Source organism: Neolamprologus brichardi, chromosome 11 (genome assembly GCF_056152115.1).
Source record: "Neolamprologus brichardi isolate AB-2024 chromosome 11, ASM5615211v1, whole genome shotgun sequence".
Lineage (NCBI taxonomy): Eukaryota > Metazoa > Chordata > Actinopteri > Cichliformes > Cichlidae > Neolamprologus > Neolamprologus brichardi.
In genome coordinates this window covers 29,367,947-29,393,367 of record NC_142114.1, presented here as the reverse complement: position 1 = coordinate 29,393,367, position 25,421 = coordinate 29,367,947, and the positions used below count along the sequence as shown (strand labels likewise).

At 40.9% G+C, this 25,421-nt stretch overlaps 2 protein-coding genes across 2 annotated transcripts in view; one reads left to right on the top strand and one right to left on the bottom strand.

The window, feature by feature from the left end:
• Positions 1–263: 263 nt before the first annotated feature.
• On the bottom strand, positions 264–8,476 carry gpatch4 (G patch domain containing 4). Its single transcript, XM_087848513.1, has 8 exons — positions 8,349–8,476; positions 4,410–4,488; positions 4,239–4,312; positions 4,056–4,148; positions 2,728–2,841; positions 2,081–2,196; positions 1,926–1,976; positions 264–1,831 (listed from the first exon to the last, which is right to left on the bottom strand). Exons 2-8 carry the CDS (start codon positions 4,486–4,488, stop codon positions 1,234–1,236), a joined length of 1,125 nt encoding a protein of 374 aa, XP_087704639.1. The 5' UTR covers positions 8,349–8,476; the 3' UTR covers positions 264–1,233.
• A 4,795-nt stretch (positions 8,477–13,271) lies between these two features.
• Positions 13,272–25,421, top strand: part of pear1 (platelet endothelial aggregation receptor 1) — a 71,380-nt gene continuing 59,230 nt past the window's right edge. The window contains exon 1 of the mRNA XM_087848510.1: positions 13,272–13,477. Coding sequence (XP_087704636.1) covers positions 13,470–13,477 — 8 coding nt within the window. The 5' untranslated portion in view covers positions 13,272–13,469. The remainder of the gene's footprint in view (positions 13,478–25,421) is intronic.

Below are 25,421 nucleotides of genomic sequence, written 5' to 3'. Positions count from 1 at the left end.
TTCAGTTTTTTAATCTTTGGCGTTGGTGACTCGAACCAAGATATTTGGTTCGAATTGAAGGCAAAAGGGTCATTTTTTGTTGTTACCATGGACGCATTCTTCTCACATCTTGATTAAAGGAACAGTTCACCTAAAAATCTTTTCCCCCTCTGGCCTGTAGTGCTATTTATCCATGTGGGTTAGAGTTGCCAGGTTTTCCAGATATCCACTGAAGACACATCTGCTTTCTCTTAAATACGGTGGAAGTACATGTGACTCACCTTGTGGTGCTGAAAAACATTTGAGCAATATCTCTTTTTAGAGATCACTCGTGGTTACTCAAGAAGGGAAACAAATTCCTTGTTTGGGCGTTTTAACGTAGGAACTATTTTATTTTCTATCATCTTCACAAAAAAAGCTTAGAGCTAATCAACATCACAGCTCAGGAAACAAGAATCTCATCAAAGCTTACATCTGTCACAAGTGTGCGTCTCGTCCCAGGCTCACGCTGACACACCTGTCAGGTGACTAAAACTCTGCAAATGATCTATGAATGAATATTTTCTAATTCCCACAAAAGATTTTGTTTACTTTGTTGTTTAAAACGTTTATTTACACAAAGACAATTTTAAATAAAAGAATCAAAAGTCTGCTGAGTCTGATCATTTCATTTGCATATAAAACCAGCATGTGTCACAATACTGCACGTCCTGCACCAGGATTGTAGCAGCTGGGTCTCAGTCAAAGGGAGCTTGTAAAAAGATTCTTTGTATTTCGTGTTTACCTCCCAGAACAACTAAACTGACTCCAGCTATAATGGCTGTTAGGTTAGAAAAGCCACGTCTGGTTGTGATGGATTATTTAGGGCACATTTCCTGTTATAAAGGCAATCTTTAAAATAAAATCATCAACTTGTCTAAACAGCATCGGGCTTGTAATACGCTTCACCTGCTGGATCTAGTTAAAGAGGATCTAAAATTCCTTTACAGTCCCTGTTTAGACTGCAACTCACCGAGTTCCTCTAATATCGACTAAGCAAAGCTAAACAGGAAGCACTCACATGAAACCTCAGCTGATTTTTTTAACCACAATTTCACGTCACAGCATCATGCTAACATTTCTGCCATGTGGACTTGTAAGCAGAATAAATGGGTGCAAAGTGCTTCCTGTTTATGTTTGCTGGTCGACATTGATGATTCTGGTTTAGCACCACAGACGAGTGCACTGGGAAGCACGTTCCCAGTTAATCACAGACTAGTCTTTAGACTTCTTCTTCTTCCTCTTCAGAGGAGGAGGAGCCTCCTCATCTGCACATGTTTTGTCCTTTTTGCACTTTTTCCTTTTCTTCACTGTGACGTCTGAGTCCTCCAGTCCTGTGTGATTTGATTGGCTCGACTCCTTACAGTCACTGTCATTTTCCTTTAGGGCTTTAGAGGATTTCTTCTTCTTCTTCTCTGCAGCCGCTGAATACGTCTCTTCGACTCTGTTCTCCTCCACTTTGTTCTTCTTCTTTTTCTTCTTCTTCTTGTGCGAATCGTCTGCCTCACAGTTTTCTACACGGATCAAATCCTCATCAGTTCTTTCCTCGGGATCAGCGCTCTTCTTTTCCTTCTTCTTCTTCTTTTTAGGTTGAACATCTGTTGTGGGAGTTTCACACACTCCATCACTACTCTTCTCATTCATTTTCATCTTTTTTCTGCTTGCCGTCATCTCCTCCTGCGTCTCTAAACGGGAGGCTGGAGGAGGAGCACTTGCTGGTTGGTTCTTCTTTCCATACTTGGCCATGAACTCGGCCTCCTGCTGCTCCAGCCTGGCTAACTTGGCGCTCATGGTCAAGCCGTGCCTGGCTCCCCTAAAATAACAGAAGCACAGAAAACTGGGTTATGCTTTTTTACAGTTCTTTGATGTTTCTTCCATGTTGAATTCTACAAATCTTATCGTCTTACTTGTGAGCTGTGCGTCCTCCACAAACCTTCATAAGGTCAGTGTCAGAAAGCCTGCAGAGAGTCAGAAACCTCACGATGTAACTTATCAGATGAAAGCTACGAATACAATTCCAAGTCTCAGCTGCTGATGAGATCAGATGTTGTGTTTGTCTTACTTGGTGGTGCTGGAGAGATCCATCCTCTGCTCATCCTCCTCATCTGAGCTGCTGCTGTCATCAGAGCTGGAGGCTTTCGGCTCGGGCTGCTCCTGACCAGACAGCAGCGTGGCAGACTGAAAGAAGAGCCAGGCGTTTGTTTGTTGGTGTGAATAAAAGAAACTACATTTAAAAACACAATAAGTGTCCATGTCGTGCACAAAAGTGCCGTAATGTCCCACTGTAAGGCCCGCTGTAGACTTCTGTGGGGAAACTTTGCAGAGCCTATGATGTGAACTACATAAATGGCCGACGTCGTTCCTGCTCTTTGTTACGGTCAGTTTTTGGGGTGCGAACATTTTTACATTTCTTTGTACTTTTCTTCACGTCCACTCGGTTTCTGCGATCGCGCACGAACGCTACAACAAAGGTGGAGGTCGAGGCGACGACATACCTGCTGCTCGGTCAGATTTGGAGACCGCAGCATTGTTTTTGTAGCCATTTCTCTCAGTTTCAAAATTGGCGATTTTGATTTTCCTGAACGAGACGCTCTCGTGACTCATCGCGTAACGCCAGTGACCAGCAAGGAGTGGCAAGCAGTCTGATGACTGAACTGCAATAAGTACAACAAGAACGGACACACAGCTGAAAGACACGCAAACAATTACCTTGACAAAGCATCCATACAGCTTATCTTTAGCCAGTGTCGCTTTCCTCGGCTTTTTATTGGAGATCATCCCATCCTCCTCTTCTTCTGCAGTCTTCTTCAGCTTAATCCCATTCTGCATCAGAAAACCAGGAAACACGTTAACGCTGTGCAAGTGAACAAACCAGCTGCTTCCACTCGGAGCCTGAATGGAGCTGATGTGAACGTTAAACTGAGTCTGGGCCTTGTTGCAGCTTCCATCAACTCCTCAGAGGTGCTGCTCTGAAACGTTAACCCTTTAAGACCTACCATAGAACCAAGTCCGCCAGAGCTTATATTATATGTTTACATGCTGTGGAGCCATTTTTGGGAGCATTTCAAGTTGCTATACATCAATACAACCATTACAGCCTAAATTTTAATAATATGTATGCATTAAGTGCATAGTAATTACATAAATTGCAAAAAAGTGCAATAAACTACAAAAAAATGTAAAATCGTTTTTGTTTTTTTAACATATATTTCTAGTTAGAGAAATTTAAGAGGCTTATCCCTCAAAACTGTAAATACAAAAAAGTTGCACAAAATAGTTTCCCACCACAGGAAATTTATTTTGAGTGTCTTCATAGATTTATTTTTGAAATACACCAATTTTTATATACTGCAGGAAAAATGAAAATAAATATTATAGTGCAAATTTGCAAAAAAGCAGCATATGCATCAAAATAAACTATTTCCAGCAGTGCAATATGAGTCCTAAGCATCCCAGAAACGACACAGAAAGTCATAAAGTCAAAGATAACTTTTAAAAACACCAGTATAGGCTCATAAGGCCCTGATGGTAAAAAAAAAAAAGACATTTCCGCAAAAATGACGTCACTTCCGGTTTTGGGCAGGTCATGGCAGACATGCAAAAGTTCGCTCTGACGTCTATTCCAACGTAGGAAGTGTTATGAACAGCTGATCGGATCGGCAAAGCGTGTTTCTGGAATATTATGTTTTTGTTGCTTCAAGCGCTTTTTATGCAGTTTTTGCAAAGCTATATGTGGAAGGAAACTGTGACCGAGGACAAGCTGATGGCATAAGATGTAAGTACAACTCCTCCGGTTTCATATGCAAAAACAATTATTGCGCTAGCTTACGTGGTTGCAGAGCTACCGGGATTTAAAAATAGTTACGCAAAACAGAGCGTGCCGCTCTGACCGGCTTTAAAGGGTTAAACTGCTCCTAAAATCCTGAAAATATTCTCACACTGAGCAGCCAAAGCAAAAACAACAGCTGCGCTCAGGTGGACGAGCTTAATAAATAAGTACGAGCAAAACACCTAAAAAATAAAAATGAGCGACCTACTTGATCAGACTCCACCTGCAGGCTGGAGGAGGCTTTATTGAAGACATGATCCCACCAGTGGAAGGTGAACTGCTCCCCTTCTTTATGGCCAACCTTGCAGAAGAAATGTAAACGGCCCTCTCAGCTTAAACCTGTTTTAGCGTCAACACAAGCGTCTGCTGCATAGAGACAAACAGCACTTACTCCTCCTTTGTCACACTTCACTTTCACCTTGATGGCCTCTGATATGCCGTTTTCAGCTCGTCCCAGTCCTTTACCTGAGGAGAGAAAGCGCCGATCAGACTCCTGCAGCTGAGCTCCAACCCTCACGAGCGCCGCTTTAATGTCTGAATGAAGAAGTTCAAAGTATGTTACCGTGCTCCCAGCCGTGCCGAAGGAGTTGCTGCTCCGCAAACTTCAAGCCACGACTTTTCTCTTGAACGACTTCAGCCATCTGCACACAGACACAGTTAAATATAAGCAAACCTTAAACCCTTAAAACTGTTACGTATGCAGAGAAAACCTCGCGTGTGTTCTTAGTACAAAGTGCGATGTTCTTTTACATGTAAAGTTGATTTCCTGCTGGGCTGAGATCGTGGCTGTATGTTTGGATGCTCTCAGCACAGCATCCACGGTGTGACGCTGCAGGACTCCCTCTCCCACACTCCTATCAGAAATAATATGTCTACCTTCTTTTTAGGACTGGGCGATATATCGAGTTTTTAAATATATCGATATATTTTTATACGAGATAAGAGATGTGTGCCATAAAGTGCAAAATGAAGAATGTGTGAAACTGTGTCCTGCCCCGAAACAAACCACCTTACAAAACTCGTATAGCGTATTTTTCGGACTATAACCTTACATTAAAATGCTGTCATTTTCTCAAAAATCGACAGTATGACATGTATGAGTTCTCCTTACTGACCGCGAACCGATTGTATGTGCTACACGGCGCTCAGCAATCTGTCAAAAATGCTTTAGTACGACTTTGCTAAGCTACGAAGCTGCACCGCTTGATGGTTTGTCGGAGCAGGGCTCGCAAAATTTCAAAATCCCTGGTAGCCCTTCGGGCAGGGAATCTTCAGTCTTTGGTAGCCCAAAATAAATTTAAGTAGCCCGAATAAAAAAGAGAACAATTTTTTTGATTGATGTTAATCAAAAAATTGTTGAAACACAAATTACAACATTGTATAAAAATTACAATCATCAACTCAAATACTTGGTTCTAATTAAACAGAAATTTCTATGAACTTGTAAGAACTGTAGAACATGAATCAGTCTGTGTCAGATCCTGAATTTGAATTTTCCACTGAAGTCACGGGTTTTTGAAGTTTGCAAAGACTGCTAAATTGTGCCAGTGGTAGTTCACCCTTTGCAACATAGTACACTGTTCTAAGCAGATTTTTCAGGTTTATTTTTAGTATGTTATTTGCAATTGGTGTTTGTTCTGGGAAAGATATTGCAGACTGAGCAATAATGCATTTCTTGCATTTCTCATGGGTTCTAACGGGGGCCTTTCTTAAATGTACTGGTCCCAGTAACAAAGGCGCTTGTCGACTCAGAAATCGAGGGAAAACCAACAACACACCCGGCAGAACATTATGTTATTTACACGGGTGCACATAAGTGGTCCGCATGTGCGCATTCGCTGTCAAAATAAAAGACGCGCACCAGATAAGAAGTTGCAACGCGCGTTTGCGTCCATATAAAAGGCAGTGTTTTTGTCCGCTAGAGTGGGATTTTCACGACACATTCTGCACCAAATCTCTGTGCGTTCATCATTTGTTTGAAGCCAGCTCACCTCCTGCAACCACTTTTCCGAGAATACGCGCTTCTTTTGTGGTTCGGACTCCTCCTGACATTTCTTTGGAGGTGAAGGAACATCACAGTAATTGCTTAAAGGAGCTTCTTCGACATCTTTAAGAGTTCTAAACAAATGTCTGTCCTCATCCTGAAAATCTTATGTAGGCAAACACGTGTTGCAACTTCTTATCTTGTGCTCGTTTTTTATTTTGACAGCGAATGCGCACCTGCGGACCACTTATGTGCAGACCTGGTTATTTAGCTCGTCATATTGCAGCCACAGAAATTCTTTTGTCCATGAAACCATAAAGCTGCACTTTCTTTTTGCCTTATAGTCTGATTTGTCATAACTTTTCCGTTTTGTGGTAAGCTTTTCTTTGGCTGTCACTTCTTCACCCTGACCTGTCTTATTTGGCTCAGCAGAACTAAAATATATATCCTGCTGCTTTTACACACGCACTCACATAACGCTCAGCGATTCTCTGCGCGATCAGCCTCTCACATGTTTAAGCTGCGGGAGATTTCACTTGTCATGTTTGCATAGTAAGCTAACGATTGATAAGACGATGCCAGAGGAATTGGTGCGCAAATTATCGTCACTCACCAATCAGTGCTGTCGCTCTCTATACACAGTTCGCGCCATTGCAAAGTGAAAGCAAAAAACAAGCGCAAATTCAAACGCGATTTTAATATGTCACATATTGACAGTGGCTCACCGATGCCAATGACATAATTACCCAGCTACATTTCCGAAAGAATGCAAAAGCATTGACATATATTTTTCCTTCCTATGATAGCCCGATGGGCAGGGCAGAGATAGATTTTGGTAGCCCGACTGGAAAAATCGCTAGCCCCGGGACGTCGGGCTAGCGATTTTGCGAGCCCTGCGGAGCATTACGGCTATCGTAGTCTGGAGCCTCGCGGAGTGATACGTACTGTGCTTCAACGCAATATTACCGTACTGTGTGTGTATAAGGGCCATAAATGGCACCTGTTAAGAGACACGGTTACGAAGAGGGTTTCAAACTCCAGGCTGTCAGTCACAGAGCAGCTGTGAAATCTTTGTTATTGTGCTCAGCGTCTGTTAGTTTACATTTTGACTGCACAATTGTGAGCTTTTTGTTATGCACAAAAACAACATTGTTTTCTTTTATTTATGGAGCATTATTATTTAATAAATGCTGATAATTTATTTCTGAGTAATTTTTTCATGTACATCTACGCTGTATGTTAATAAAAGTGCCTGTGTGACATCTGGGACTCAGCTTTGACTAAGAACTCTCTGTTTGTTCTTACTTTATGGCTTTAAAAAAATATTGAGATATATACAGTGTATCGCCATCCAGCTAAAAAATATCAAGATGTGAATTTTAGGCCATATCGCCCAGTCCTACTTCTTTCCTCACTTGGTGTAAGACAAATCACCCAGGGTAGCAGACAGGAGAGGTGGAGGAGTGATGGAGAGAATAAATTAAGATTTTCAGGTAATGGTTGAAAAATAAATGGCACCCAGGGAGCAGGTCAGTCACAAACACACATCTGTGCATTCGATCACTTAAGATCAATTTCAGTAAGTTTGTCCAAAAATCTCTGATACTTTTCCTTGATGTCTGAATAATAAAAATAATGACTTGAGCAGAAGCGAATGGATGGATGGATGGACTTGAAAATCCAAGCTCGCTGTGCTTCCTGTGTCGTTCTGCATGTCTGCGTCTCGTGGCCTGTATGTATTGTGGTGAGTTTTACAGGGTCCTGTCTACTGTTCTTTCTGTACAACAGCTGCAGTGTTGTTAATATACAGACCCATCTATCTCCCTAAAACCTAAAGGAGACGAGACCTTCCCTATTATTGCCCTTCAGCTCTGACTACTCCACCTCCCTCATAAAGAGTCTGATTGCGCTTTTTGTCCACAGCAAACATTTTCTTATTGCTTTTGTTAGTCAGTTCTTGTTTTCATTCGCAGATTTTACTTCATTAGTGATAACTTTTAAAAAAGCTCCGATTTCTCATTTCCTATTAATTACACTGATTATCTGTGTTTTTGGAGTATCGACGTATTTGATGGAGATCAGTTTGAGTCACTTCCGGTTTGAAACGCGCAACAGAAATAAAAGTCACGTGACTTTGTGTTTCTGACTGTTAATCTAAAGACTTTTCAATTTTTTTATACTTCCAATATATTTTAAAGGAATCGTTTTAGCCACGATATTGAGACATGTCGCGAACAGTTAGCCTATAAAACCAGTCTGCTTCTCGTATAACCCGCCGTGTAACTGCAGAGAGGTTTAAAGCAGATCTCAGGACCCGAGCAGGTTTAAGAGTGAAGTTAAAACTGGTGAATTTGCGCATTTTCCTGCGATGCTAACTGAACCGGTTTCGCTCTTTAAATCTACACTGGACGAGCTGATGCTAACAGCTAGCGTCAAACACCTGGATGTTCGCGGCCGTTTCTAGACCAATGTTTCTCGAACCTTCGGCGATACAACAGAAATAACAAGACCACAAACCTCCGTTTGACTCGTTTGTTTCTGTCGAACTGTTTCACTGAAAAACGTGAGGACTGGAACCGGGCAGGAGCATCAGAGTGTAAACATGAGGTGCCAGCAGACCGCTGACATGACACCGGAAACACGTCACGGAAGGGAGGCGGTAACCCCCCCACACCCCCCCTTTCCCAATAACTTTATTAACATGTGCATAAATTAAAGATAAGATAAGATAAGATAACCTTTATTAGTCCCACAGGTGGGAAATTTGTTTTGTTACAGCAAAAGTGCAAAGTTATGTAGCAGAAATTAGAAAACACTGGAATGCAATAAAATACAATAGAATAAAATAAAATACTATATGCAATAGAATAAAATAGAATAGAATAATATATACAATAGAATAAAATAGAAATAGAAATACTATATACAACTGAGTAGGAAAATAGTAGGAAAAAGGAACCAAAACAAACAAACAAAAACCCAGGAATTGCTGTATTCACTTCTGTTATATCACAGCACACAACAGAGACACACATAATAAATGATGCATAAAAAATCAAACAAAAATAGTTATAGTCTAATGTCTCTGTCACCCCAAAATATCATTAATCTTCTGTCCTCCATGTTCTTATGTATTCATGGACACTTTGTCCCCTAAACATATGGTTACACAGTTTACACAGTTTGTTTGAATGTACTTGTTATCAACAAGTGAAAATGACACCTGTGTATTTAAAACCAGAGTACCACACTGATGAAAATGAAAAGATTATCCAAATTAATAAATTCATAGATAAATAAAACCAGTTCAATGAGGAAGTTCAGGAAACGCAATAATATCAGCATTTCATACATGGAAAAATAACAGAAAACGATCCACATGGAAGCACAAATGTAACCATTTTATTACAAAATCAAATCAGTTCAGTGCTTCTAGGATTTTAAGCTTAATTTACCTGATGTAATCTCTGTGTGTGTGTGTGTGTGTGTGTGTGTGTGTGTGTGTGTGTGTGTGTGTGTGTGTGTGTGTGTGTGTGTGTGTGTGTGTGTGGCCTTTCAAACAACGTCATGCAGGGTTGATGTTTTTAATGACTGACTCTGTGTCAGTAGGTGGCAGCATTACATACCAGAAAGGATAAGAAAACAATCAATTGTTAAACCTGGGCTGGTGCAAATGTGTTCTCTTACTGACATCAAAAATGAGCCATATTTTAAAAATTGGTATTAATACAGATGTTTTTCCAGGTTTATTCCTGCACACAGAGGAAAAACTGACTAATGGCTGCACTCCTTTCTGATGAATACGTTTTTAAAGAAGAATTAACAATTCAAGATCTCCCTATATGAGATTACCTTGTCAAAATACCCCAAACCATGCACTGTGCATTTACTATATTACTGATAATACTTTCAGACAGTCCTTTTCTCTCTGGAAGGACTCAAAATTCCAAATAAAGATATTTTTTTTACTCTACAAAGTGCTTTTTGCCTCTCTCTGCATACAAACTGATCAACACTGACTATTTACATATCATATTTCAACCAGCAGCTGAAACTTAACCATAAAACTGACAGAGATCATCAGCTGTAGTTGCTAGTAGCATGTTTTCAGGATGAAGAAACCGAATTGACTTGAATGTTGGGAATGATGTTTGCCGGGTGTAACAGGCAGTTACGCCCAGGATTGCTTCACATCAGCAGATGTTTGCGTTCCTCAGATACCTTTTCTGACCTTACCGAAAGCTAAAAGCGACGCTTAAATGATGTCGGCCATCCCTCAGTGTCCACTCTGTGGGACTGCAGGAAACAATTTTATTTAGCCTCTGCACTGGTTTCCTCACAGTGAGGATGTTTGTTCCAACAGGCCTCCATCCATGAGCTGTTTATCTGTGTCAGCACCCGGCAGGAGGGAAACAACCATCCTGAACACTCTGGTTATCAGCTGGCCTACTGTTTGGGGAGCAGGAGGCTATTGCACAGCTGTCTGTGAGACACTGGTGCAGACTGGTGAAGAAAGAGAAGATACATGACTAAAAGTCTGTAGACAGTAGCTCTGGTAGTCGACTGGGAGTAAAGCCCTGCAGACAGCGATGTGACCAGTGTGGAGTGAATCTGACTGAGAATCATATGAGTCGAGCCCTGAAAGATACACAAAGATTCTCCAAAAATCAGCAGCAAAGAGAAAGCGCACAGAGACGATTGATAGTTTTAGTGAAGGAGAGCATGCAGAGGGTTGGTGTGACGGGCAGGATGTCAGGGATTGGGTGAAATCTGCTGTGGTGACCCCCAAAAGACAGAGTCAAAAATAGAAGAAAAAGGAAGGAGAGAATTCAACTCAGCATTTATTGTTTGACTCCAAGCTAAAGAAAAAACTTACTTTTTAATCTGTTTTATACTTTTTAATGCTTTTTATATGTTTACACATTTATTTGCAAATGTATCTATTTTGTACATATTTATGTATGAATATATTTGTGCAGATTGTAACTTTACACTGTAAGTATAAAATGTTTCCATGTTCACTGTATTACATGTTCAACACATAAAAGAAACAAATCTGTTTATGATTGTTCAGGTGGTTTCTTTTTCGTCACATGTAACCATTAACCGTGGCGATCGTGGCTCAAGACTCAAGACGTGGCTCTGTCGTTGTGTCCTTGGGCAAGACACTTCACCCGTTGCCCACTGGTGGTGGTCAGAGGGCCCGGTGGCGTCAGTGTCCGGCAGCCTCACCTCTGTCAGTGCGCCCCAGTGTGGCTGTGGCTACAATGTAGCTGCCATCACCAGTGTGTGTGAATGGGTGGATGACTGGATGTGTAAAGAGCTTTGGGGTCCTTAGGGACTAGTAAAGCAAATACAGGCCATTTAACTGTGGTTATATGATGCGTACACAGGAATTTATTAACCATCAAATACTGCAGAAGGAATTGATCAGTCACACAGTATTTATAGAGGATGGATGAACATCCCGACTCTCAAAAGTGAAGCCAGTCCTGATGACTAGATTTATTACACTGCAAATCTTATTTATGTTATTTACAAAACATATTGGCAAATGTGTAATTTCTTTCATATACAATGCTAGAGACTTGCACGTACAGCTAAACGGTTTGTGAATGTGGTTTCCTCACAGCACACAGAAACTCTTAGTCTGATTCTTTTCAAAATGCAAAACAAACAAAGCAGTGACTTCTTGGACTTTCAGTTTCAGTTTATTCACAGGCAGACAGGGATACTGAAGAATATACCATATGAATGAGTAAATGTCACAAACTGCCTGTTCATTATGTTTTGCATTGATGTGCAGAGTCTATATATGCGGTACCACTAGGGGGCAGTGTGACAAACAGCCAGTCTTGCCTGTGCTGTAGTTGGTCATTCAGTCAGCTGTGGAGAAGAGCAAACTGTAAACTGAAGGATAAAACAATGATGTGTGTCCACTGCAGCCACTGTCAGTGCTTTTCATGCTGTCAGTCTGACATCGCCATCATCAGCATCCTCAGTCTAATTTATACATAATCCATCCTCTGCACATCTGGAAAGCTATCGACTTTATATTAGTTATATAACAAAAACACTTTTTTTTCTTTTACAATAGTTGCCAACATTTTGGGAGAGGTAGATTTATTACATCAAAAATCTTATTTATGTTTTTTACATAACATATTGGTCAATGTGTAATTTCTTTCATATACAATTCCAGAGACTTGCACGTGAAGGTGGTTATCTCACAGCAGACAGAAGCTCTTAGTTTGATTTTCTTTTTAAAATTCAGAAAACAAACAAAGCAGTGACTTCTTGGACTTTCAGTTCATTCACAGGGAGTCGGAGATACTGAAGAAAATTCAAATTCAAATTTTATTTGTCACATACACAGTCATACACAGTACGATATGCAGTGAAATGCTTAGACAACTGCTCGTGACCTAAAGAAAAAAGAAAAGGCTATGAATAAGATAGGAAATAAATATGAAAATTAAAAAGGGTAAATTTAACTAGGAAGGAATAAAATAAAATAAAATATAAAAATTAAGTTAAGAATGAAATAACTGTACAACACAAATTAGAATGAAGGGTAAATTTAACTGGGAAAGAATAAGATAAAATATATAAATTAAGTTGAAAATAAAATAACTGTACAACAAAATACACAGTATAGAAATATATAAGAATGTATGAAGAAATATAAATATATATATATACACAATAACAGCAGTAACAGCAGCTGTACAAGTATACCATATGAATGAGTACATGTGACAAACTGCCTGGTTTCTGTTTCTCGGCTCTTTTGTCTGATCACACCGAGTGTTAGCGACAGCTTTTAACTCTTCACACTGCCATCCAACTATAGTGACTTCTGGGGAACCATAAAACTGACATGGCAGCATCTTGGGTGACGTCACTGGGTTTAGGTTCATCATCTGTATACAGTCTATGTGTGAAAAGCATGATCATTTCTATTGTGTGTTTCTGAACAATGAGAAAATCGTGAAGAATTGACACTTGAGGTTAGATCAGCAGACTCAATCCTTCATGGATCAATTCACATATTTTAGACTAATTCTGGATTCTGTCATCTGTCATGCACCAGCTGAAACTTCATCAAACCCCTGCCCCCGACCTTCCACGTCTTCACCATCTTTGCTGCCTGCTGAAACTCTTCTGATTTCAACAACGATCTATCTGAGCTGTATTTTCCACCTGCACACTCACGCTAAACTTACTTTTTTTCCAGGTATTATCCCTCTGGAGCACTTATTCCTGAAAATTTCCAAAACACACACACTTACACATCAAGGTCTGGAGGCCCACCGAAGGCAAAAACAACTCCCAGTCTCCCTGCAGACCTCCCCCCGCTCTCTCTCCTATCCCTCCTCCTCTTCCCTCCTCCTCTCTCAGTCCCCTCGCTGTCACAGTTTTTCCACTTTCCTTGGCTCCACTTTACGACCCTCCCTCGTTTGGAAGAAACTGCTCTCGTTATTTTTTCTCTCTCTCACTTGTGAATGTTTATCCGGCTTGAAGATTTTTCTAAGTGTATGGGCTCTAAAGCAAACGCCGTTTTTCTTCACAGTTTCGTCCTCGGAAGTCGCTTTTTAGGTGAAATATTTCAGCTGCAGAGAGTCTGCGTGTTCCTGGATGCCAAGGTGAGTAACAAGCTGTTACTAACAAACAAACAAACAAACAAACACTAAACTAAACAAATATAATTTATTGCTTATTGACCTGTCAATGAATCCACCTTTGTTTAATTGCTTACTCGTACACGTAGCGTGTCGGCATGTGCTGTTATTGCACCACAGACGGTGAAAGCGTCAATTAATCTCATGAAATAAAAAAAGTATAAATTAAATAATTCATTCAGTTAAATGCCGATTATAGATCACTATAATTTAAGAATATGCAGTATAATATTCGTGGAGTTTTACTTTTGGTACTTTTACTGGTCGTGTTTTCATTTATTCATGTTTCTGAACGCGTCTTTACATTTCTTTGAATACTTCGGCTGCTTTCATCAGATAATGCGCATCAATATTCAATAAAATCTCCCGTAAATCTTTCATACTGCTACATTACAACATAATACACATTTGAACATTATTAGTGAACTTGTCCTCTAAATAAGATTTCACGTTTCTATGTCCTGAATGTATTTTCTATGTTCGATCATAATCACCAACAGTAAAGTCGTCTGTTGGAGCTGAATTATGTGGTTGCTGTTGTTGATTTGAAATCACATTTTGACATTTTTGTCTTCATTCATGTGAAATGCATCGTGTACACTTAGCTTTGGAAACTACACTGGAACAATCTACTCAAACTTGTGATTGATTATTAGACATAAAATACCTTTGAAGGTCCACATTTGTTGGTCAATATTTGTAACACAAGATGAAATATGAAAAGGCAGCCTGTGTTTAACCAGATATGTAAAGAATTCAATTCAATTCAATTCAATTTTATTTCTATAGCGCCAAATCACAACAAAAGTCGCCTCAAGGCGCTTCATAGATACAGAGAAAAACCCAACAATCATATGACCCCCTATGAGCAGCACTTTGGCGACAGTGGGAAGGAAAAACTCCCTTTTAACAGGAAGAAGGTTGGGGTGAGAGAAGGAAACTTGGATTTTAAGGTCTAACTGTGTATTAAAGTAGAATGAGAAGCATTTAATTGATCCTGACGAGTCCCATTCTGTAGCTTTATTGTAAACCAGTGATCGCTGTAACCTCAGACTGTTAAGGTTCTGGGTTCAAACCCCAGGAAATCTCAGGAAGGCTTGAACCCAGAACTGGATGGCTTTTCTGTTGGTGTCCAAAAACATCAATGTTAAATTAAATTAAATTAATGGATAGTCAGTACTGCACCTTTTATAAGGTCTGACTGGTAGAGAAGAAAAGTTGCCAACCAATAGGATACAAACAGGTTGCAACAACATGCTACCTGAAAATAAAAGATAAAATTAGAGAGTTTATTTTCTAAAAGTATGTATTTATAAGTTTGTTCATCAGAAAAGATTATTCTTGTCCTACATACAAACTGTCAATTCAGTTCAATTTTATTTAACACAATCACAGCAGCAGTCGCCTCAAGGCAGATAGACAATAATACACAATCATATGACCCCCTATGAGGAAACACTTTGGTGACAGTGGGAAGGAAAAACTCCCTTTTAACAGGAAGAAACCTCCAGTCACATCACATCTGTCACATATCAGTCCTTCTTTTTTCTTTTTTAATTAAAGCACTTGTTTAAATGAACTGCTGGCGTTGTGTCACCGCTTCGTGCACTTGCACACTTTTCCTCCCGGGCGTGTTTTTTTTTCTTGGCGTCTCTGCCTCTGCTTTGAAAACTTTTCCAACTACTATCAAGAGACAGCGTGACTCAAAAAAGCTCTGCTCGTCTGGCACGTTTCCTCCATCAATTCCTCGCAAAGGAAGTTGCTGGGAGTAGTTCTGCTCTTTTCTCTTCTTCCTCTGCTCTCTTTGATCTTCATTAAGCCGTTCAGGTTTAATCCCTGTCCTGGAGCACCTCTGGGTCACAGAGGAGCCGTGATTCAAGCCAGTGAAACGTGGCGGCAAGGTGGCTGCAGCCATTAGTGCTGCGTGTGTGTACAGCGCGCACATCCTGATGTGATGGTGTGTGAGTCAGCGTTCGTGTCCTGTTAGTGAAGTTAATCAGATGAGGCAGATGGAGTGTTTTCTCTGCAGATGTGAGCGGGTGCTGTGGATTGTTTCTCTTCTTTTGGGCATGTGTGAAGTCAGTAACACAATAATGGATGTTTATAGCACTCTGATATGAAAGAGTTGATTAAAAGGAGTTTGATTACACTGAAAAGGAGAGAGCGCAGCACATTTCGGGAGGTCACTAGCTGAGCCACTGGATTAAAGAGAAACCAGTGTGGAAACGTGGCTTGATGACAAATTGACATGTTTATAGTTTAGAGCTTTGAAATGTGGAACTCCTGCACATGCATGCGCACTGTTTTGGAAACAAAATGCACGTTTCTTTACCGTAAATCACCGTAAATCCAGCAGTTATTGTCTGTGACTTGTGAATGAAAAGCTTTTTGATTAAGGGGCCCTGACATCTTTCGACTCATAAACATCTGCATGGAAGGCGAGATATGATTAACTATCAGAGTAAATCTCAGCCACCTGGTCTGGACTCCTGACCTCACATCTGCTCTGGCAACTGAAACACCTCAGGAAGTCTCCGACTGCAGACTGAACTTTGCGTGTCTACAAATATTCCTAAAAGCTCCTTTTTAAAGCTCATATTTAATCAATAAGTTATATTCTGCCTGTTAAAAACGAACTGAAATGGGGCGTCTTTGTTTTCCGTGCCCTCATATGGAGTCCTCATTGGTTGACAGAGCGTCTGCCCTCTTGCAGACTGTTTCGGCTATCAGTGGCATAATAGTGACCCATTTTTTCTCTCCGGTCAACCAACAAAAATCGCCTCCAGTCTGACAGCTGGAGATCCGGCTGACTGCACATCTGTTTGTCCAGGAGAGGACTTGATTTCAGGCAGGCTATTGGATTTGTTTTGGTTAGAGATGACACCGGCTAGAGACACAAAGAGATGAAGTGGAACTGGAGAAAAAAAGGGGCTCGGTTTAAGTTACTGGATCCCCCGGTGCTTGGGCTTTTCTAAAATTTATTGTGCGACTGCATGGGGCAGCCAGAGTGTCTGCACATTGTCTTTTGAATGTCACTCCATCCCTGATGGCCACACACCACAATGTAACATCACAGTCTGAAGGCTTTGTTTGCGTTATCCATCGAAGCACGGCTGCTGCCATATAGAGTTACGTGCACGCTCGCAGATTAGTCTTTTGCACACTGATGCTCGGAGCCTGCCCTGACTTTACCTGGGCTTATATGAAATATATCTCAACATCACACAACATTTACTGCAGATATTTGTAGGTGTGACTCTTTGCACTGGGTGCAGTGGACTCATGAGGCGATTTAATAATATCGTCATGGCTCTCACTGCGATGTACGCCTTAAGCAGAAACCTCTGTGGCTGCGAAATAAAGAAAGCGCTACAAACGAGTTCGTCCTCTAGAGTCTGGCTCCAAAAGCGAGTCAGTCCTCGTAAACTTCCAGTAGAAATAACATGTCTGCAGACTGGTGCAATGTTGTGTTTGCGCATATTAGAAAACTAAGCAGTGGGCTGCTCACTTTATTCTCTAGTCCACTGATAACACTTTGATTACTTTCCATATCTGCAAGTCTTCTTGGGTCAAAGGGATGTAAACGTGACGTTGAGATTTCGTGTGTCTGCCTGTTGTCTTTGACTGGTCTGCTGAGATTTCAGATAACAATACAACAAATACGCTGTGCTATCTCCCGCTGTCTGTAACAGAGAATCGAGGCTTAAGTCTGCATTTCACTAGCAACACTTAGTCTCTAATTTCATAAAGGCAGATGTCAAAGTGAAGGTTTGAAATGGGTGACATCATGGCCATCAGAAAATTGCAAGTTATGAACTTAACTGTGGATCTGTTAGGCTTAATAAATGATGCCAGTGTAGGGCAGAGCGATGGGTGCTGTGTTGGTGCAAACCACCAATAATGGGGAATTTTAGTGTCAGGATGTTTTTCTGCCTGGATGATGACCAGGACCAGTTTCTGTGGTCAGAAGTGGTTGAAAATAGCTTCTTCAGAGCGGATTTGTTCTGAATTTTGAGAATTTGAAACTAAAGAAGTTTTCTTCTAATTTTTATTGATTAATTGAGTTCTTTTTGTTCATGTCTTGCTGAATAATTTCCATTATGCCTCACATTTTTATTACTGGGAAGTCAATTCATTATAACATTATTTTAATACTACATTTTGGGACCCAGACCCAGTTTCACACCTTGGCTCAGTCGATTAGAGGATCATTCAATTCAATTCAATTCAATTCAATTCAATTCAATTCAATTCAATTCAATTCAATTTTATTTATATAGCGCCAAATCACAACAAAAGTCGCCTCAAGGCGCTTCATAGATACAGAGAAAAACCCAACAATCATATGACCCCCTATGAGCAGCACTTTGGCGACAGTGGGAAGGAAAAACTCCCTTTTAACAGGAAGAAACCTCCAGCAGAACCAAGCTCAGGGAGGGGCGGGGCCATCTGCTGCGACCAGTTGGGGTGAGAGAAGGAAGACAGGATAAAGACATGCTGTGGAAGAGAGACAGAGGTTAATAACAGATATGATTCAATACAGAGAGGTCTATTAATACATAGTGAGTGAGAAAGGTGACTGGAAAGGAAAAACTCAATGCATCATGGGAATCCCCCGGCAGCCTACGTCTATTGCAGCATAACTAAGGGAGGATTCAGGGTCACCTGGTCCAGCCCTAACTATATGCTTTAGCAAAAAGGAAAGTTTGAAGCCTAATCTTAAAAGTAGAGATAGTGTCTGTCTCCTGAATCCAAACTGGAAGCTGGTTCCACAGAAGAGGGGCCTGAAAACTGAAGGCTCTGCCTCCCATTCTACTTTTAAATACTCTAGGAACAACAAGTAGGCCATCATCAGGGGGTCCTTTTGTCCCTCTGTGGGGGGAAACTCCCACTAGGTTTAAATCTGGGACTCTCCACCATTTGACCTTAGAACTGAAGAAGCTTCTTGGATGAGAGGTGAAACGTCTTCAAGTAACTTAAAGAAGTCCAGACGCTTTTCTTTGCAAGCTCCTTTGACTACGATGACCTGGATGACTGAGAACCTTCACAGACAATACTACATTTTCCACTCAAGCAGTTCCAGAGATTGAGGTTAAACATGTTCACATAAATCATTAAAAGCACCGTCTATGATTATGTTAAATCACTATTCTACTCATGCTCTCCCTTTTACGCACTGGCGACAGAGTATTCCCCACTAAAGTTCAGAAGATGTGAAAAGTGGCCTGTATGAACTTCAAAAAGTTATTTTTGATGTAAAAATAGTCGTCAGGAAAACGACAAAGAGCAAAGGGAATTGAAAAGAAGGTGACGCTGGTTGAATATTCCTACCACAGGCTTATATAAGGCTTTCAACCCCATGTGCTTTGCAGCCGCGCAAATAATTTGGAGCAGATTGGAGCGCGGCCCTCCAGCTCAGGGGGTTTGGGTCGCTCGCTCTGCTCTGGCACCGGAACAGCTTCATTGGGCCTCGGCTCAAATAACCAGTTATAAAAAGTAGAGGTCGAGGGGTTTGGAGCTGGAAATGAAGGAGGAGCCAGGGGCGGGTTGATGGAGTGACCACAGACTACTTGTACTGTGGTGAGGGTCTTTCCTGAAGTTGCTTATGTGGGTGGTTGTTCTGGGTGGTGGGTGGAGCAGCCGTGGAGACATTGTTCATTAAGACTTCGTGGGCTTTTGTTGGTGTCTGTCTTTGCAGGACGGCTGGAACCAAGTGAAACTTGAGATGTAGAATTAGAAGAAATATGGTCCCAAGTTCACAGCCCAGGAGGCTTCTTGCTCTTTGTCTCCACTGCTGTGATGTTTTTGTTATTGTTTGTTTTCATAGCCGCTGAAATCAGCCGTGCGGATGGCAGACAGTGTTTATTTTGTCAGCCATAAGAGAAAATATGACTTAACCCTTTAAGACCTACCATAGAACCAAGTCTGCCAGAGCTTATATTATATTTTTACATGCTGTGGAGCCATTTTTGGGAGCATTTCAAGTTGCTGTACATCAATACAACCATTATAGCCCAGATTTTAATAATATGTATGCATTAAGTGCATAAAATTACATAAATTGCAAAAAAGTGCAATAAACTACAAAAAAATTGAAAATCGTTTTTTGCTTTTTTAACATATATTTCTAGTTAGAGAAATTTAAGAGGCTTATCCCTCAAAACTGTAAATACAAAAAAGTTGCACAAAATAGTTTCCCACCACAGGAAATTTATTTTGAGTGTCTTCATAGTTTTATTTTTGAAATACACCAATTTTTATATACTGCAGGAAAAACAAAAATAAATATTACAATGCAAATTTGCAAAAAAGCAGCATATGCATCAAGATAAACTATTTCCAGCAGTGCAATATGAGTCCTAAGCATCCCAGAAACGACACAGAAAGTCATAAAGTCAAAGATAACTTTTAGAAACACCAGTATAGGCTTATGAGGCCCTGATGGTAAAAAAAAAAAAAAAAAAAAATACATTTCCGCGAAAATGACGTCACTTCCGGTTTCGGGCAGGACATGGTGGACATGCAAAAGTTCGTGCTGACGTCTATTCCAACGTAGGAAGTGTTACGAACAGCTGATCGGATCGGCAAAGCGTGTTTCTGGAATATTATGTTTTTGTTGCTTCAAGTGCTTTTTATGCAGTTTTTGCAAAGTTATATGTGGAAGAAACTGTGACCGAGGACAAGCTGATGGCATAAGATGTAAGTACAACTCCTCCGGTTTCATATGCAAAAAAAATTATTGCGCTAGCTCACGTGGTTGCAGAGCTACCGGGATTTAAAAAGTAGTTACCAAAACAGAGCGTGCTGCTCTGACCGGCTTTAAAGGGTTAACCATGCAAGATGAGAGGTTTGCATGTGAAAAACAAATGGCCTTTATGTCATGCTTGGCACCACGTGGACACGAACTGCTACAACTCTCGATGCTTTTCCTGAGTTCAAACCCAGATCCACTCCACCAGCTGTGTTAAGCTCCGACTCGTCCATCTTGCGCTTTATGAGAGACGTATTGTCTTCTTCTACTTTGTTTTCAGGCCACTTCTGAAATACAAACCTAGGCCCCAAAATAGACAAGATGACAGATGATCAGCATACCCATTATTCAAAACAACACAAGCTCTGTGTGGAAAAAAGAGTTCTTTGAGGGGAAAAAGGACGCTTAGAAGCCAAGTGGCGTTTGCTGTTGGAAAATGTGAGAGCAGCAGGTCTGATGACACCTTTCAAGGATTCTCTTTTATGTGTCACACTTTTTTCTAACTCCAATTTATTTTGTTTACATGCCGCAGGAAGCGAGCATAGAGACGCAGCCCTGGATGTACAAGATGTTTCCTATCTGCTTCCTATTGTTTGTCTCAGTTTTCATTCCTGTGGTGCTCTGCCATAATGAGTGAAGACAGAGCAGAGGCAGAGTGGACCTGTGGGGCTTCTTTTGCCCTGTGCATGAAAATCTAAGAGCTGGAGAGCTGAAGTTATTAGCTGCAGACAGATGATAATGAACCAGAGATTTGCAGTCAGTTAAAAAGTAATAAGAAAAGCCTGCTATCTTCACAGACGTAATAATCAGTAAAGTGCTGATAAGATACTCAGCGGTAGCTTTTGAGTTTGCAGTGTGTTAACCACAAAAGTGGTCTCTTGGCTTGCTCGTTAATTGGTAAATAGTTGAAAGTAATTTCCAGCAGTAGTTGAAAAGCCTGGAGAATCCTCACTGTGATGGAAAAATAATCCTCAGTGACTCACAGACAACCTGCTGTGTTTCCTGCTGCTTCTGTTTGCCTCTGGGCATCCCGAAAAAGAAAAAGTGTTAACAGTTTCCCCTCGACTTGGTTTCCTCCAGTCGTGAACACCATCACAAGATGACAGGCTCCCGCACCCTCTCTCCCTCCTGCCATCCTCGGCGTTTGCCCTCCCACGGTGTTGTTTGCCCAGGATGTCCTGTGCGGTGGCTCGACTCTGGCTCTCGTCTCCTCTTTGCTCCCCGTCTTCCTGCTGCGTTAAACAGATACGAGTGTGTCATTGCACGAAGCCCCAAGAGACAAATGTGTTGCACAATGCAGATGACCATGCCAGGGCTTTCAATTAACTACAGCACATTCTGCAGAGCCCTCTTTCATCTTTCGTTAGCCGTGAGGCAGCCAAACAAAGTGAATTAATGGCACCACCTGTGGGGGCTGAAACAGTTTCAGTCTAGCGACGCTGCTGGGAAAGCACGGAGGAACAGACTAAGTAAAGGAACATCTTGGAGAGTTCACCTTCAGGGTAGCACACGTGGCTCGAGTTTTTCAGTGAAGAAAATAAGGCTCGAACTTCCAGATGCTTGCAGAATGGGGCCCATCTGGAGAGAGGGAGCTTTGGGGCTATATGTGAAAAAATGGCTCTAAAGTGATCACTTTAATAAGTTACGGGTTTCCACCTAGTCCTCCAAAAAGGCAGCACACCATGTGCCAGTGGTAGGGCTGTAAATCACGCTCTTAACTTTTAGGAATTTACTGTCCCAAGCTGGACTTCCTGAAAATACAGATAGAGAAGCAAAGCCAGACGAGATAATGACTGAAAATGACTCTGGTGAACTGTACCTGTCCTGGCCTGCAGCTGCTGCTGCTGCTGCTGCTGTGTGTATTAATATTGGTCCAGGACCTTAGTGTTTTCTGGGAACCATAGATACGTCGGACCACATTGAGAATCCATTGAGATGCACATCTGTCTTCCAAGATGCAGCTAACACTCCCCTCTACCAGCCTTCACACACAGGTTTGTTTGGTAAATAACTGATTCACAGCTGGGCGCACAAGTGCCTCAGTAATCACGCAGGAGAAAAAAGAACTGAGTGGACCTTAACAGTTTTGAAAAGTTGACATTTATCTAAAAAGATAGCCACTAGACCGATGTATTTATTTATTTATAAAGTATTTAAATACACAATAAGACTCCAAAGTCAAAAAATTGCCAAAAATTGTGCAAATGAGATAAATGTAGCTTTAAAACTGGTCTTAGATTCAAGATTCAAGAAGTTTATTGTCATATACACGGCAAAACAAGTGGTTACGCAGGGCAATGAAATGCTTCCTTTGCAAGAATTTAAAGTGCAAGTAGTTATGCAACACTGTCACAGTGGAAATATATACAGAACACGGAATATTAAAATTGTTTATATTGTATGAAGTTTTGTAATGTTGTATATAAATGTACAAAATTGCAAATTTAAGGGTCAAGATCAGGTCAACAGTATGGATGGACGGATTGTTAGCTAAACATACTCAACACGTTCTCACTCCCAAAGCGTCACATTTTAGGCTAGGTGACAAATCTTCAACATATTACGTTTTCGGCTACCCACCACATTCCTAAATGATGATCTCGGAAAAATGAGGAAAAATGAGAACCGTATGGACTCAATCTACACGTTCGCTCTTTTTCTTCAAATCGCTTAGAAACACGCTATTTAACATAATTAAAGTCTTGGTTAAGGTCAGGAAAAAGGTTATGGTTAGGGCTAGGGATACAGGGCTGAAACGTCTATTACTGCGGGAGCGTCATTGCACTGGATTTCAGCCATAACCCGCCGCGTACCATAAGAACGCCGAAGGTCTCCTTTCGAGTTCCTCAGGAACGCCGCGGGACGTGACAAAACGTCGCCATGTTACGCCTCAGGAGTGAGAACGGGCTCACATACTTGATATAAAATCTCCAGTTAAAATGATAAATGTAATGCTGAAGTATGAATAAACAACTGAAACTGCTAGCTCAAGATGTCAGATAAACAAAAAGAAAATTATGATAAAAATTATTAATAAAAGCTTAAAAATTATTATCTAGTTCTGCAGGTAGGAGGTAAAATTAAAAGATAAAGGTATGGAGGAAGAAATTGGATTTTGGGTTTAGCAAATATAGCTAAACTAACGAGGTAAAATGATTAATTAAAAGAAGTTTATTAGCTAAAAGTACGGCCGGCAGTTCAAATTTTAGCACAAAATTTGGATGAACAAACAGTTTCCAAAATTTACTGGATAAAAAGTGAAACTTTCAAGCCAAAAATAATAACATATTCTAACTGATAAATGAACGAAGTACAGGTTTTGTTTTAAATGATTGTAAATGGACACATTTGAAATGTGGCGCAGATAGAAAACTCCCTTTGAGGAGAATGTGGTGAACCTTGAAAGCACCAAGTTAAGTCTTATTTCAGGTCAGTCCTGGGAACAAATAGCAGAGAAAAACATCAACAACAACAACAGGAACAGATAGCCACTACAGCTCAAATCGTTTCCAGCTTGCAGCAGCTGCAAAGAGAAAAAAGCTGCCATCCACTCACATTAGATGTGTTGTCTTAATCAAACCCAGATGTGGCATGGTTAAAATCTGTTACTGTAAATGCAGTGATTCAAAGACTTGCATAAAAGCTGCTGCATGGGAACGTTATCCGCAGTATGAAAAATGTTGTTCTTAAATCTACTGTCACAGTGAGGATCGGGCTTCCCGTGATGTTACTCAGACGCCACAGACATTCAGAGGGATCAGTTTAATGTTGTTGGTCACCAGACCCCCCAAGAAGGCCACATTTTACCCAAAATAATAAAAAACAAAAGACTTGTCACAACTGTTTTTAAACAGTCCTGATCTGTATTATCGAGAGCCTTAAAATAATTGTATAATTCTGAAACTTGTTCAGCTTCTGTGCTTGTAGCTGTTGTGGAGATCGATCGCCAAACGAGCTCGGCCACCACGAGGGCGAAGACCGCAAGCTGTAAGCAAGCTGCACGTTCTTCAGCCAAAACAAAAGACATAATGGAAAAAAGAGAAAGCCCGTGTCCCTGGGTGCACGGAGATACATGGAAGCAGGCCGGGTCTGTGCGTGCACATCTGTGTTTATGGCGGTGTTGAACGGTGAGTTCTGTGCTGACTTGGCACTTTGTGGTTCAGAGTTTTCCGTTAGTGGCTGCGGTGTGATCGCCCGTTTCCCCTTGTAAGAAACTACAAGTCAAACAAGTGATTGGAGAATTGCATGCCAGCGATACATCAGCAGTCAGTAAAACAGATTGAGATTGAGTTTGCATATCTCACCGCACTTGATAAGCATCCAGATGTGCACAATGCAAAGACTACAGCTATTATAAAAGAGTCTCGTGTTACAGCCATTATGAAAGCATGTCAATATTTGGTGTGCTTGTAAAATATTTGCTAACACCAGCCTCAAGAAATGTTGAGGCTGGTGTTATGAAGCTATTTGTCTTACCCCAAATAAGCTGGAACAAACAGTCTTGTCTTCGAATGCACGGGCACCAGCAGACTACTCAGACCTGATAACGAAACGTATCCCTGCATGGTCTGACTGCATTGTGCAGAGCTTCTTGTCATGTCAGGAATGTTTGGCTTTTTTGGTGTTTAAATTCTCCAAGAGTGTTTGGGGGGTGAATCAAATCATTGTGTGTTTGTCAGGTATAAAACATAATACCACCCTATACCAATCCCTGCTCTGCAGATACTTCTACAGCTGTCTTTTTGTTCTTTATTTAGTTTTTTATTTGTTTTCAGGGCTTGTTTGATTTCTTGTTTGTTTGTAAGTCTGGACGGGGAGTCTTTGATAAAGATTAGTTGACTTATTGCGGAGGACAGTTCAGCAACGACTCTGGTGTCCTCTGTGCTCTTAGTATTTCTTCAGATCCTCGAGGTTTTTTGGGGATTTTGGTGTGTTTTATCCTCCTGAACCATTCTCCACTGACATGCATGTCTCCGAGGAAGTCTCTGTTTCTCACTGAATAATTCATCGTTCTTCTGATTGTATAATCATTTCTAAGATACCTGATCTTGTGCTGTTGGATCTAATCTTCACAAACCCTCAGTCCAGCACTTCTCTGACTCTGGGGAAGCAGATTGGCAGTCAGACGTCCAACATTTTCTTTAACACATTTTTTGA